Here is a 15,207-nt window from a genome sequence, read left to right on the forward strand (position 1 = left end):
CTATATAATTTTTTGAAATTTCAGAAGTCATGCTACTGACGTAATGGACACTGCCGGATGGAAAAATATGATTTCATCCCATCCACATTTAATAGCAGAAGCATTTCGAGCATTAGCAACACAACAACAACAAATTCCGCCCATAGGACCACCTCGAAAGCGAGTAAAACAGGCGTGAACGTACACGATTAATTTTAAAAATCAACATTGTGATAATATTCGTTAATGAAATATCATTGAAAAGAATTCTTTGTGAAGAAAATACCGATATAGGATACGTTGGCGAGTTATCATCTGAATGAATCGATGATAGGTCTTGTATCCTAAAGTGATAATATTTTTTGTCTGAAGAATTTCTCTGACAAATTTCTTTTAATTAGTAAATTTTCAAATTATCTCCAAGTAAATTATAACTCTGTTGAGATATATAATTTGGCTGTAAGTGATATTTGAGACAATGATTTATGCGATTTAAATGTGTTCAGTGGAATAAATTGAATGGAAAAAAAACTAAATTGTGTGCATGAAATATGTTAGCCGATGTTTATTTCACTTAAGCAATGTAAATTATAAAAAGCAGTATGACTAAGTAACGAATAATGTAATTGTAAAATTTAATTAGGTAATTATTAATAATGATTGTAGAATCTCACAAATCCCACCAGACCATTTGTGTGAACCTAAACTGTGGTATATGATAATGTCAGTACGGAACTGATGCATAATATTATAAATAATTTACAAATAAAACAGTGAGACCAAATTTTTTAATGTATATGAGAAAATGTGCCAAGTTCTTCAAATATAAATTGGTAGCGTTTAAAAATTCTTTCTGTTTGCAATCACAATACAATAAAGTTAAAATTGTATACAAGCGAGATCCGAGCGAAAATATAATATATTATAATATCAGCTTCGTTCGCTTCTCGAGATTTTTACGCTCATTTTCAAATTAAACTGGCATTAAAAATATATACATGTAAATGTAATCCTATTCCAGGTAGAGTTCATGTGTTGAACTGTTGTGTGATATGTGGAACTTTTCAGTTGCATTCTCAAGTTCCTCCGTCTTATGATTTAGTTGTCATTTTTTCTCATTTTCTTCTCGCGTGATCGAACGGTTCACGATATATATTTGTATATATATATATAAATATAAATATATATATTTATATATATATATATATATATATATATATATATATATATATATATTTATATATATATATATATATATATATATATATATATATATATATATATATGTGTGTATATATATATGTGCATATGTATTTTCATCTATCTTTTTTTACCATTGTTAATTAAGTAGCTATTTTTTACAAATTCAGCCGTTCGATCACATTGAAATGATCTCTGAAGAAAAAAGGGTGTTAAATATGTGCCCTGTATATTTTAATTAGTTGTTCGTATTAGAAGATTTATATTTGTTTTTAGTTTATTTTGCTTTTTTAATGTTTTTGCTTTTTTTTTCTTTTTCTTATTTGTCCACGAAATTATTTCAAAACGTGCATACAAGTTCACTTTGAAATTGTAGTACTCGAACTGATTTAGTTTGTCAATTGCCATTTATTTGAAATAAATTATTTGTATGTATAGCGCTTCAGTACATTTCATTTTTTAAGCTTTGTGTCCGTTTCTGCTGTGCTTGTAATATGTTTTTGTTAAATTTTTGACTTATTACTGTGTAACGGTGATGATCAATACTTATTGGAAATATTCTGTTTTGGTAACAGATATAAATTTAATATCAAAATTCTGTTTTTTTTTTGTTTTGACTAAAATGTAAATAAATTTGTTAAATTAGCTTCATTTTTATTGAGTTTGAAGCTGAAATGTCTTACGAAATGTACTTCTATACTCAGTGTGTGGACACTTACATTTTGACAGGAAATTTTAATTTTTATGACATGAATTCAAAAAGTTATCTAAATTAACAAAAGAAAATTATTCATTTATGTCTTTGCGGTCATGTTAGTTCTTGTTAAATGTTATTGTAAAATAAGCCATAATGTTCTGTGATAAAAGTAATAAATATGTTTCATCTTACATAAAGTTCTACTCTGTATCATAATTGCATTTAACTTGAATGACTGTTTTTTGGGAACAGCAGCTATGTTGCACGGCTCAAATAACCAGAATGTATAGTGCAGTGTGCTCACACCGGTCATTCAGGCCCCCAGTGCGCACGCTGACTGTGAAGATTTAAATCTATCCATGTGTTGTTATATTCACCAAACTTAATACAAAATGTTATTATAAATTTCACTTTTAATTTTATCTACATTGCATCATCCATGAAATAAAATATCATATAACTTTCATTCAAGCCTATTCATTTTTTACAACCCTACAGAAGAAACGAACCTGGTTGAAAATGGAATAAAAAATACTTTTTTCGATAATTACTAGCAGTTTACGAATATGTTTATCGTTGCTAGCAAGATCTGGATGGTTATAAAATGCAAAGCGATTTTCTCATCCCATCTTCATCTCTTTTAGTAAATGTTGACACAGTTTTATACAAAATTGACTCCACCGAAAATATGACCTACCTACTAAAATCATTACCTATTCCAATTTCTCATTCTTTCAACCAAAAGCAGAGAAATGTAATATTAATAGAAGTGGTTTTAGGCGTTATATTGTTGTCAAGTGACATTCTGTCCACTGACAGATCTAAATAATTTTAGCATCAGTCGTATTTGATGCTTGGTGGTCGACGTATGTCCGATAAAAACTTCTCTGTTTGTTTATATTACTCGCAAGTATCGGTAAAAATTGCACAATACATTCAAAAACACACACAATAAACAACATGGGATACATTTTTATAAGTAAATTGATCCGATTGTATTCCGTGCGATGTAGCGTATTTATAGAGACGTACCGCGTAAAATTTACAACAATTATTTATTCGTAAGGGCCTCTCTATTCTTATTACATCCTTTCCAGATCTTCCACCAATGTATCTTGCCGAATGAATGCGTAATGCGAAACTTGGGCATTGAACGCCAGAATTCTGCATAAGGTCCAGTGCACTCTAAGAAGTGTTGAAAAGATATAGAAAATGGAATATGTGGGTTGGGAGTATGACAAAGGTGGTTGTTGTAATGCTGAATGTAAAGAAATTGGTGGGTCACGTAGCTAAAAGAACGTACGATAAAAATGCTTGAATGGTACCCGAAAGAATGTAAAAGGGTGCAAGGAAGGCTATAGCAGAGATGGATAGATGAAATCAGAAAAAATGTGTGATGAGAAAGATGAGAGTTGCTCAAAACAGAAACGAATGGAAGCGTGTTAGAGAGGCCTTCATCCAGCTGTGAATGATGAATGATATACAAAAATTTACTAGAAGAATAAAAAGCTTATAATAAAATAAGAAGCTGTTGTAGTTTATATATAAATATTATTATTTTAATAAATAGATTATCACATTTTCGATTAAATATTAAATAAATATACATACACACATACGAAATATTAGTACATATTTTATATGTGTAAAGTTGGGTCCGGTGAACCGTCGACTTCTTTAGGCAACTGAACTGTCAGATTCACATCAGATTTGTTGCTGCTTCGTCTCTCGTTTATTGATATGGCATTTTCTTGCTCGACGACTGAACTGTATGTTGGTGGGGGCGTATCACAATCGGGATCCTGAAATTTAATTTGAAGTTTGTAACAAATTTCATACAGACAACAATGTGCATATGTAGTTTAGTAACACGGAAACGTACAAAACAAGGATTGACAACTCCAGCGCTGATTGAACTGTAAGGTGGGGGTGTATCACCAGGCGGTGGTAAAGTCGATCGGGTGTAAGGGGGTGGGGCATCTCGTAAACGTTCTATGACAACCTGCTGGAGGGAATCTATCGACAGCTCACTCCTGGAATCGGTTCTGCCTCGACGTCCGTTTCGTCTTCTCTGTGGTCTCCTTCGAAAATTAATAAATTGTTATTTACACATGATATTTGGAGGGCTTCAATAAGTACTATCGTAATCAGCACGGATCGTTTCCACAAGTGTGATAGCAACACAATTAGTCAGTGGATTAGAAATCACACCTGAAAAGATTTTCAGTTTAAACATACTAGTATTTTCATTCCACAATAGTATCTTTATGATCAAATGTTTTTTTTAAGTAATTCCTTATTACTACAAGAAATAAATAAGTGATTAATATATGATGTTTTATAAAAATTTCTTAAATAGATTTTGAAATCGTCTATTTTTAAAAATATTGCAGTAATAATATGATCATAGTTTTTAAATCTAAAATGCCACTTGGTCTGAAAAAAAAGATCTCCAGTCAATGTTTTTTGCCAGTGATGACGTGTGGATCTGAAATTTGGATATTGGACAAGGAATTGTAACGAGGAGAGATAGGAAACGGAATACATAGGTGAGAAGTATTACAAGGGATATATGTAGTGGAGAGAGTGAAATGGTAATAGGCTGGTCACGTAGCTAAAATAATGGACGAAAGGTGGACAAAATAAGTGCTAGAATGGTATCGGAAAGAATGAAAAATGGGTGAATGGAAGGTCGCAAGGAAGATGGGTGGATGTAGGGCTTCCAAACCGGTTTAAACCGAAACCGAAAAGTCGGCTTTTTGACCATTTTTCAAAAAACCGAAAACCGGCTTTTTGGCTCGATCAACCGGCTTTTTAAGGTTTTCTTTAATTAATGTTTTTTTCCTCAAAATTAACAATTATGAATTTTAAATTTCTATGAAAGATCAAAATAAATGTGTATAAACGCTCTTAGGTATAGGCGTATATTTCTTTGAACAAAAAAAAAGCTACACTACTTTCTTTCTTGAGCGGTTTCTTTAAGATTTAGTAATGGACCAGGTCATAAACCAATAAAATATTATTGAAAGTATGTAGTTTCAATGGCCTACCCAACTTCAGGTATAGAAAGCATCCTTATCTATCGCAAATCCTTGTACTTGAAAACATCAAAAAAAGTAGTCAAATGATTTATGGCAAAATGCATAGGAATTTCCGAAATATAATTGATTTTTCTTCGAAGGAATTGCCCTTTAAATATTGAGGCCACATACCTACTTTTATTATGGATTTAAAATGTTCGTGATCAAATGAATTTGTTTCCGAAATTTGCAACGGTTGCTTTTGGATTTTTTAAGCTAAAACAGATGCGTAAAAACAACTTTGAAATCTTTTTATCTATAATATATCTAGCTTATTTAAATCATTTAATTATATGTGCGTATTTAGGATCTGCCATTTTACGACTGTGATATATGTACATATAATACAAATTTTATTATTTGTAATATTTGTTATAATAATATAAAGTAATGATCTTATGAAAGTTCATAATGTTAATAACTTAATTTAATTTATAAAAAACTATTTTTTTTGCATAATATAGATATATATTATGCAAATATATACATATTTACATTTTTTTTTCGATATAAAAATTTTAAACTTAAAAAAATCGTATTTTTCTAAAACCGGCGAAAGCCGGCCAGCTGGCTTTTTATTTGTAAAAAAAACCGAAAACCGACTTTTTATTTCGGGCGGTTTTTTGGAACCCCTAGGGTGGATGAAATTGGTAAAATTGGGGGGGAGAGTTGCTCAAAACAGAGGTGAACGGAAGCGTGTTGGAGAGGCCTTCATTCAGCAGTGGATGGTAAATGGCTGTAAATGATGATGTTGATGATACTTAATGTATAACAAGAAAAAAAAAGGAAATGCCTCTAAAATAATATTGAACTAGGAAACTACATACATAGAAATACAGTATGACTGAAAATATTTATAAAAATATCTCTAGTTTATACTAGGGACCTGAACCGGAACCGAACCGAAAACCGGAAAAACCGTTATTTTTACCGGAACGAAACCGAAAACGAACATATATTTTTTCGGTTCGTTAAAATAAATATACATATATACTTTGGGAATGATAGAAATAATTAAAATATGTTTTTGAAACTTTTAGAAAAATGTAATATCGATATCAAACAAATCTACTCTGTTACAACAGATAATGGAGCTAATATGATCAGATTTGTCAACTTGTTAGAAATCGAAATAGACGAAAAAAACCAGAATATTAATTATAAAAGAGATTATGAAGCAAATATGCTACCTTCCATTGAGAAGTGTTTCCCTCATCTCATCGGAATAAAATGTGTGTCACATACTTTACAATTGGCAATCAAAGATTCTATTAACGATTCCAATTTAAATACAATTATATGTGAAGCTCGCGAGTTGTCAGTGAACTCATACATATATCAATGAACACATTATAAATTGACTATCAAAACTGTGAACGGAAAAGCAAGAGTAAATATACCTGTAAAGATTAACTTCTAGAATGAAAAAAAAACTAGATTCTTTCTAAACGGTTGTCGCACTTTTGTTCCTAATGGCAAAGTCCGATGAAAAGTTGGTAACCCTAGAGAAAGTCAATTAAGTATAAATAAAAAAATGTATTTTGTCTGCATTCTAGCTACATCAGACTCCGCCTTCTATTACGCAGTTCACCAGCGGAAATATTCTCCATTAACATTTGAATTATGTACATATGTATATGAACACAATAAGTTATAGCGAAAAGCCGTATAAAGAGAGGTATAGACGGTATGGGTGTATTTACATTAACTTGTTAATATTTAAATACAAGCGAAACCGAAAACCGGAACTGAACAGGAACGAAAAAAATAACGGTTCGGGTCCCTGGTTTATGCTGTTATCTACTTTTCTTAAAAAAGTACATAACTTAAAAAATTGGTGTGGCAAAAATTAAATCGCATTTCAAAACAGGCAAATACCGGTTTTGCTCGGTATTCGTAATATAAACCACTTAAACATGGCTAATCTAATAGTAAACATTTTATTAAATTTATTTGAATAGTTTATTATTTAAATTTATTTGTTTTCTTTTTAAATTTGACGTCACGGATTCTACCACCCAAACCTTACATAAAAAATCTCTTTCGAAATTATATATTACATGTTTATAAATAAATTTTAAATTTTATAGACTACATACTACTTTTAAAGAACATGACTGATACATTTCCTTTGTTTTACATAATAAAAGCTTTAATAAGTACATACATACATACATTGAATTTTAATTTTAAAAAGAAACGTAAAATAATTCATTTACCTGCCATAAGATGCAGTACATATTTTCCAAAAGAGCACAAAAATCGTCAGAATTCCCACAACCAACGCTCCAGACATAGCTATTTGAGTAGCTGTGAATAGCGTTGTACCTGGATCTTTACTAAAATGAAGATAGATTTTGAAGGGAGGATTTATGTTTTTTATGATAAGAATTCCAGTGTATCTTGGAAAGCATTTTCAAATGACACTAATAACACTGTTCGACACGAAAAATGTTTCAGAGACGAGATATGACTTTTCTTATAGATCTATGCCCAGTGAACACGAATCTGGTAATAAAACGTGTTGATTGGCTCGAGATTCGGAGATATGTGTTTTTTAAATCGCGCGATTTTTCTATATCTTGGTGTTGTTCGGTCGATTTCTCAAAATCTGTTAATTTTCTGTTCAAAATGAATATTGGAATCTAGAGTCGGGTATTTTATCTTTCATTTGTAGTACTTTTCAGCTTTCAAATCTCTCTAAGTAGTCGTCCAGTTTAAATCAAAAGTCAAAATTACGTATTTTCACTTGTGATTTTTTCCCACTGTTAATACTATATTATATTGAGTATTTTTTATTGAAACATGTTTATTAGGATAGTGTTCTGGCCACACTATTTTTTGATTTCGTTTAAAAGGGTTAATTTTGAGAAATCGACCGAACAACACCAAGATATAGAAAAATCGCGCGATTTAAAAAACACATATCTCCGAATCTCGAGCCAATCAACACTTTTTATTACCAGATTCGTGTTCACTGGGCATAGATCTATAAGAAAAGTCATATCCCGTCTCTGAAACATTTTAAAAGTTGTCATTTGTCGAACAGTGTAATTGAAGCATTGTGTGTGTTGGTTACATATTTAAATTAATAACAATATACAAAATCATTCAACGACAAATTAAATGATTTTTCAATATATTTTCCATTAAGTTTCCACATTTTACTGATACAAATTTTGGACAAAAATAAGTAATGGGTTGTGCTTATCAACTCATTCTGAATTGCAAATAAATTTATAAATAATATATGAAAAATTTAAGTTTGCTTCATTAATACAAGTTTATTGTTAAATAAATAGTAATGAAAATCCTACATGCAGTTGGTTGGATCACAATCACAAGCATTGCAATTTACTTTATTATTGCACTGATTTTGACAACATTCCATACATCCATCTGAAAAATAAATTTTGTGTTATTGTAATACAATCTTTTTGAGAATATTTTTATGCAATGACTGTGTAATACCTTGATTGGATCTTTGAAATACCACATAACCTAAAAAAAGTAATCAGAAGTTTTAATATTACATAAATTTCAAACGTTTCAAAATCATTTTACTAAAAGAAGAATGTTTATCAAAATAAAGTATGTGTTCCCTGCAGATTGAGGACTAAAATATGGGAAGCAAGAGTTATCTATTGATATCGTAACATTACAAACATTAACAAAATACTAACCTTCACCGTATGTTATAACATTTTTGGTCACATCTAATTTGCCACCAGCATAATTTGCAATGGATAATAAAAAACAAATCCAAAATAAACGTTGCATATTGATTCACCCGTGGACGCAAGTAAAAAATATCACATTCACTGGGAACTACGTAGATGCTATAACCACTTTTGATTGTAATACGGGATTGGAGAATTGCATTGCAAATTCACAAAATTGCGTCCAATGGCCATTTGTTAATAAAAGAATATCATGGTATACGAAGTCGAGATAAATAAAAGATAATCTGCTATAAAAAGTAAACTAGCCAATACAATTCCAGATGTTTCACGATAGTGTAAGCTGTCAGCGTAGATAACGAGTGATATGATACGTGTGTAAGATAACACTACAATGAATATACATAAGTGTATTTTTTTCTAATTTAGCATATATGCAAACAGAACCTTTCACAGTGTTTAGCAACATTCATTAAAATAGCACTGTAATAAATGTTTTATTACATTTGCAAGGTAAATCGGTATGGCAAATGAATTGCTCGCTAAAAGAAAAAAAAAAATTATACATATACGCAATAGATGAAGGATTGTTACTAGATAAGAGATTCTTAATTAATTTGAAAACAACAAAAATAATTTGCAAAAATAGATGAGCTTTAGGATAGAAAAGATAAATGGTTCAATTTATTTATAAATATTGTTACGTACACCGCCGAGTAATCGGTGCAATCGAATTAGGCCGAGTAGCATCCCAGAGACTGTGTGACCGTTATAATTGGTTTCAAGGATTATCTCTAGGCTAAGTGCACGTAGGCTAAACAATGGCCACCGAATTGGCCGCTATTGGTCCCTTCTCAGAAGTGACCGATACCGTGGGAATATATATCTGGGTACATGCCTAAACAATAGGGAAGTAACTGGACGTCGAAGATGCAGGGAGCGACCTGTTCTTTATAAACGGGTACTTAGGCGATATCAAGACATTCTGGACAGAGCACTGCTAGTGCGTGTATCTCCTTAATCACCAATAAATGCTGTGAAACGACTTTGGCCTTATACTTGGATCCTCTACCCACCCCTACGCAACAATATCAACAATTAAATATGAAAAAATATTTTTTTGTAAGCAATTTACAAATTAAGAAAAATATGTACATAATGAGTATCTAAAACTTGTTAACATGTAATAAAAATGCATGTCCAAGTACGGGTTGTTAAAAAATAAAACACTTATATATATTTTTTGCCTTTTAATATACTTAAAAGATGTAATTTACAAATAAATAAACATTTCACAATTAAACTTTTAACTGAAATTTTTATTTATTGATCTCCAAAACTAACACATCTTCGTACAAATGTCTTTTATCATATACAATTTTTATAAGTGTAATTTAAAATATGCCGACTTATATTTATGTATGTATATATACATAAAAAAAATCACACCAAAATATCCTTAAGACAGATCTGCAAATATGATTAGTATATTTTAATAATTCGAGATAATTACATATGTATATATTAAATACGTCGGCACAACAAATACATAATTGTGGTTTATTGCAAATACACGTTATGATTCATTAGAAGCTACATCGTTTATTACCTAGCCACATATAAAAATTTAAATAATGACACGTTTGGCAGTTATTATTTTAGTTAAAAATAACTAATCGGTTAAGGCAGTTAGAGCGGCGACGACATCTCCGTGATGTTCCCGCAACGTTCGTTCGGCTACAGTTCTCGAGATTTCCATTTCTTTGACCTGAAATGTATACAATAAAATAATACAAAATGGTTTAATTTAATACAACCATTTGGTGATCGGAAAATGCACTCAGTAGTGGCGCAGTCTCGAGGAATACTAATTCCCAAAGGCGCTCAAGAAGAACTTACACAATAGAATTCCATAAAAAAAGCGTCAAGGGGTATTTGTATGATATCAGAGGGTGCTGATCCTTTTTTATGGAACTCTATTGTGTTGAGTCTTCTTGAGCGCTTTTGAAAATTAGGATTTCGAGTGCATTCTTCCGAGAACCCAACCATTCATACCAAATTTTCATGAATTTTATTCAGACTTGAGGATTTAGACAATAACTGAAAGATAAGTCTCTCTGAGAGTGGTATTTTTTTTATTTTAACTGAATTTCAATTTATTGCTCAAAATTTTCCGATATGTATAAATATTGTTACGTACACCGCCGAGTAAATGCAATCGGATTAGGCCGAGTAGCATCCCAGAGACTGTGTGACCGTTATAATTGGTTTCAAGGATTATCTCTAGACTAAGTGCATGTAGGCTAAACAATGGCCACCGAATTGGCCGCTATTGGTCCCTTCTCAGAAGTGACCGATACCGTGGGACTGAGTGTCATGAGAATACATATCCGGGTACATGCCTAAACAATAGGGAAGTAGCCGGACGTCAAAGATGCCCTGAGCGACCGATCCGTTATAAGGCGGTACTTATGCGATATCAAGACATTCTGGACGGAGCACTGCCAGTGCGTGTATCTCCTTAATCACCAATATATTGCTGTCGGTTCCCTCATCACTGAGGATCGTGACTACGATGTCCGGTCAACCAGCTGCCTCCATTCAGTTCTAAATTCGGCCAGGCGAAGACTTGCTACCGTGGAAGCGCCCGTCGCTGCAGATACTTGGTCAATCCAGCGTGCGGGGGATCTGCCTCTGGCTCTTCTGCCTTCGACGCTACCAACCACAACCAACCGCTCCAGGCTCTCCTCACCTCTTCGTGCAATATGGCCGAAGAACTGCAATATACGTTTCAGGCATATTGTTGACAGTCTATCCTTGATTTTTAATTCTTCAAGAATAGACACATTCGTGCGTTTGTCGGTCCAAGGCACGCGCAGTAGCCGTCTCCAGGACCACATCTCGAAGGCATCGATTCTCCGTCTATCCGCCGCCTTCATGGTCCACGTCTCAAAACCATAAAGGCAGGCAGAACAAACGAGACTCTTCACGAGACGGATTTTGACAGCAGTTGTAATGGCTCTATTCTTCCAAATCTTCGTTAGTTGTGACATTGCCGATTTTGCTAATGTAATCCGGCGCCGTATTTCCAATTCGCTGCCGCCGTTGTTAGATATGAGTGACCCCAGATAGACAAAATTATCGACCACCTTCAAACCGTTTAAAGCTGAGTTGTTGTTTTGCAGCTGTTGGTTACGGTCAATTATCATAATTTTTGTTTTGGGGCGGTTTATCTGGAGGTCAAATACATTACTCTCTGTCTCAACACGACGGATCAGTTCGGCCATTTCTTCATGATTATTAGCTATGAGCGTTGTGTCATCCGCATACCGAAGATTGGATAGTATTTTTCCACCAATGGACACTCCACCCTTCCAACCATCCAGCGCTCTACGCATTATATACTCTCCATATATATTAAATAGGTCTGGAGATAATATACACCCTTGCCTTACTCCACGTTGTACTCGAAAATTTGTCGAGTTTAGCGAATTGATTCGAACTACTGCATTGTTATCATTATACAAGTTATATATTATTTTTACAAGATGCATGGGGACTCCCATGTCCAGTAGAACTTTCCACAGGTAGTCCCAGTTCACAAAGTTAAAAGCTTTTTTAGAGTCTATAAAACAAAGAACGGCTGGAGTTTGAAACTCCCGACATTTTTCAATAAGTTGACGTATATTCAGTATTTGTTCCCTCGTCCCTTTGCCTTTTACAAACCCTGCTTGTTCGTTCGGTATTTGCTAATCACCAATAAATGCTGTGAAACGACTTTGGCCTTTTACTTGGATTCTCCACCCACCTCTATGCAACAATATGTATGGCAAAAAAAAACATGAAATATGACTAGAATGTATAAAAAGCAATGATCCTGAATATTACTCTCTTTCTGAAATATATTGGATCAAATCAATAAATAAATTTGATTTTGAAGATGTGTTCAATTTGCTAAATGTTGACAAATAGCAACTTTCCAATAGGAATCTAATCTAATTAGAAACGGGCCAAATAGTTGACAACGAGCCAAAGCCAGCTATAAGGTCAATAGTTAACCATGAATAATTTGTCAAAAGCGTTTCCTTATTGCAGAGGATAAAAAACTACAAAAAGTAAAAAAAAAAACAAATAGAGAAAACTGAGATTTTCTTAATTATTTCCAAATTTGAAACTGATCATACGGAAATTGTATCCGTTTATATGGAAAGAAAAGAATGGCATATTGCTTTCTGGTTAACTTTAAAGAAATATATTTGCATGTAAAGTTCAGTATTGGTATACATGTTATCATAAAAAATATTCAATCTCTCATCAATCAATGTGATCAAGTTCACGTTTTACATATAAAGTAGTAAGTAAACACTATTCGTTGGATTAAGTGGATGAATCACTGCCAGATTAAGTGGTCAACAAATATCTCATGTCTGGTGTAAAAATAAAATTTGTCTAAAAATAAATGAAATAATAAATATAGTTAAAAAAAAATGAAAAGCCATACTATGATATCTACGTGTTCTTTCAGAATTGTAACTTTGCACAATTCCTTTTCTCGTTCAATTTTTTCCATAGTCTCTTTCGATCGGCGGTCTCTTATCAGGGATATGGCCTGAAAACAAAGAATTGTCAAAGGTCAGTATGGCGAGCGAGCGAGCGAGCGAGAAATGTGAGAATGTGGTGTGAGAAATGTGTAACCCCGAGGATGTCTTGGGAGCTGATCTCCTTTTCCTCGGCGTAGTCGGTGACTCTCTCGAGGTCGGCGACTCCGCTGTCATGCTTGGCCTGGCGCCGTTGCGGCGCTCCGCTGTTGGGCGCCTCGTCTCCGGCCTCGTCGGCGATCCCGCACTCCCCGTTCGGCGGAGACACGGCCACTCCCATGCTGCCCATTCTTCACTCGACTATTATTGCAGTTCACCGCACTTGACAGTTCACCGCACGTGCGCGACGCCACACACACACACACACTCACTCACTCACACAACTGTGCACTGTCGCCAATCTGCACGTAGGACCCGCCAACTACACGCTACCAACCTCTTCAATATTGATACATTATATGGGAGACATTCAACAATCAACTCATTTTAAACCAGAAAATCATATCACTGAGACTGTATTTATTTAAATGTTTGATTTTCTTACTTTTGAAATTTTTGATTACGGGAAAAGCCTACAATTTTTTATTAAACCTAACCTAACCTAACCAAGCCGTTTTATGGCATTACTTTTACCAAAAACACTCGAAACTTATCATTTTGATTATTATAATTGTAGGCATATAGTACAACTGAAATGATCTCATCAGGTCACTGCGACACATATCCAGGAAAGTCATTAACGCATGACACACGCTCGCTTCGTCAAAAGGTCGACACGTGTTTCTATACACGTGTCTGGGAAACAAAGGAAGAACTCACTGAACCCATAAAAACCACGAACTACGTCCAGGCGTATGAACCCATAAAACCACGATCGCAGCATAACTAAGGCAGCGCGAGTACCAAGAACAAAAGATGTGCACACGACACACTTCAACCCAAAACGTTTATAAAGCAACGCAGCAACCTCCACCGGCAGAGTGAGCCTCTAGAGTTCAACTAGATCACATCTCCGAAGAAACCTCTTCGTACATACAATAACCATTGTACCAATTGAACAAAAATAAACGATCCTCTTTCAAACTACACAACACGTGTTTCGTTAGACCGGGATACGGTCAACATACCTTCCCTGTCTTACATAATTGTTTTTTGTTTCATAAATATTTTAAATCTTGTATCTTTCAAATTATTTAAATTACATAAATTTTTTATTGTTCAGAATGGATGGATTGGAGCTTTTCCTTTCATTTACAAGCATATAAGTAGAATGCATAGAATCGCTCTCAGCCTCCAAAAATGTTGTTACAAAAACTCTGCGTGGCAGAGTTTGTTCATTGTTTGCTAAACTTCGTCTCTCTCTCTCTCTCTCTCTCTTGTCTCTCTTCCGTGACTTTCCGTCTCTCTTTTCGATGGCTCACTTTTAGACGATACTTTTGTTAACAATGACCATTCTATGCATTCTACTTCTAAATTTACAAGAGACAAGTTAGTGAGAAAACAATATGAATTAATATCCGAATCTCAAATTAAACAATTTCTAAACCAAATTAGCATATACATTCAACAAATCTAAGCTAATTGAAATCTGGTTGAGGAGCTTAATGCCCCCTGCGACAGGTGACGAAGGTAACAGGTGAGAGGTAAAGTTAGTATATAAAGTCTTTATTTATTTATTTCACAGATGTTCGCAATAGGAAGAAATATATTGTTTGATAATTCTATTGGTCAGCTATGATATTTTGATCGACATAAGTCGTATATTTTGAGTTTCGAACATCTGTTCTGTTCATACCTATCCAGCACGACCCGTATCCAGCAGGTGTCATGCAAGTGCGGATAGTATTCTTTGGTACATTCTATATAGACGCGCATGAATGCGTAAATGCGCATGCGCGAATGGAGTATGAATACGTCCATATAATGTACCAAAGAATACTATCCGCACTTGCATGACAACTGCAGGATACGGG

General features: G+C 33.6%; 3 protein-coding genes across 5 annotated transcripts in view; 1 reads left to right on the forward strand and 2 right to left on the reverse strand.

Annotated features, from left to right (window-relative positions):
* The window catches only part of rdx (BTB/POZ and MATH domain-containing protein rdx), a 127,813-nt gene extending 127,071 nt beyond the window's left edge, over window positions 1–742 (forward strand). For 2 of the 3 annotated variants that reach the window (XM_077440116.1, XM_077440115.1), the window contains one exon: window positions 25–742. In XM_077440116.1, coding sequence (XP_077296242.1) covers window positions 25–178 — 154 coding nt within the window. In that variant the 3' untranslated portion in view covers window positions 179–742. The remainder of the gene's footprint in view (window positions 1–24) is intronic. The other variant, XM_077440117.1, reaches the window with a different exon arrangement.
* Window positions 743–3,513: 2,771 nt separating this feature from the next.
* Window positions 3,514–8,736, reverse strand: LOC143918233 (uncharacterized). Its single transcript, XM_077440010.1, has 7 exons — window positions 8,640–8,736; window positions 8,521–8,597; window positions 8,428–8,457; window positions 8,315–8,355; window positions 7,176–7,295; window positions 3,759–3,957; window positions 3,514–3,678 (listed from the first exon to the last, which is right to left on the reverse strand). The coding sequence occupies exons 1-7, from the start codon at window positions 8,734–8,736 to the stop codon at window positions 3,514–3,516; spliced, it is 729 nt and encodes a 242-aa protein (XP_077296136.1).
* Window positions 8,737–9,869: 1,133 nt separating this feature from the next.
* LOC143917844 (huntingtin-interacting protein K) lies at window positions 9,870–14,663 on the reverse strand. The gene is made up of 3 exons (XM_077439449.1): window positions 13,332–14,663; window positions 13,138–13,245; window positions 9,870–10,404 (listed from the first exon to the last, which is right to left on the reverse strand). Exons 1-3 carry the CDS (start codon window positions 13,521–13,523, stop codon window positions 10,309–10,311), a joined length of 396 nt encoding a protein of 131 aa, XP_077295575.1. The 5' UTR covers window positions 13,524–14,663; the 3' UTR covers window positions 9,870–10,308.
* Window positions 14,664–15,207: the final 544 nt, after the last annotated feature.

Source organism: Arctopsyche grandis, chromosome 10, assembly GCF_051622035.1.
Source record: "Arctopsyche grandis isolate Sample6627 chromosome 10, ASM5162203v2, whole genome shotgun sequence".
NCBI classification, from domain to species: domain Eukaryota; kingdom Metazoa; phylum Arthropoda; class Insecta; order Trichoptera; family Hydropsychidae; genus Arctopsyche; species Arctopsyche grandis.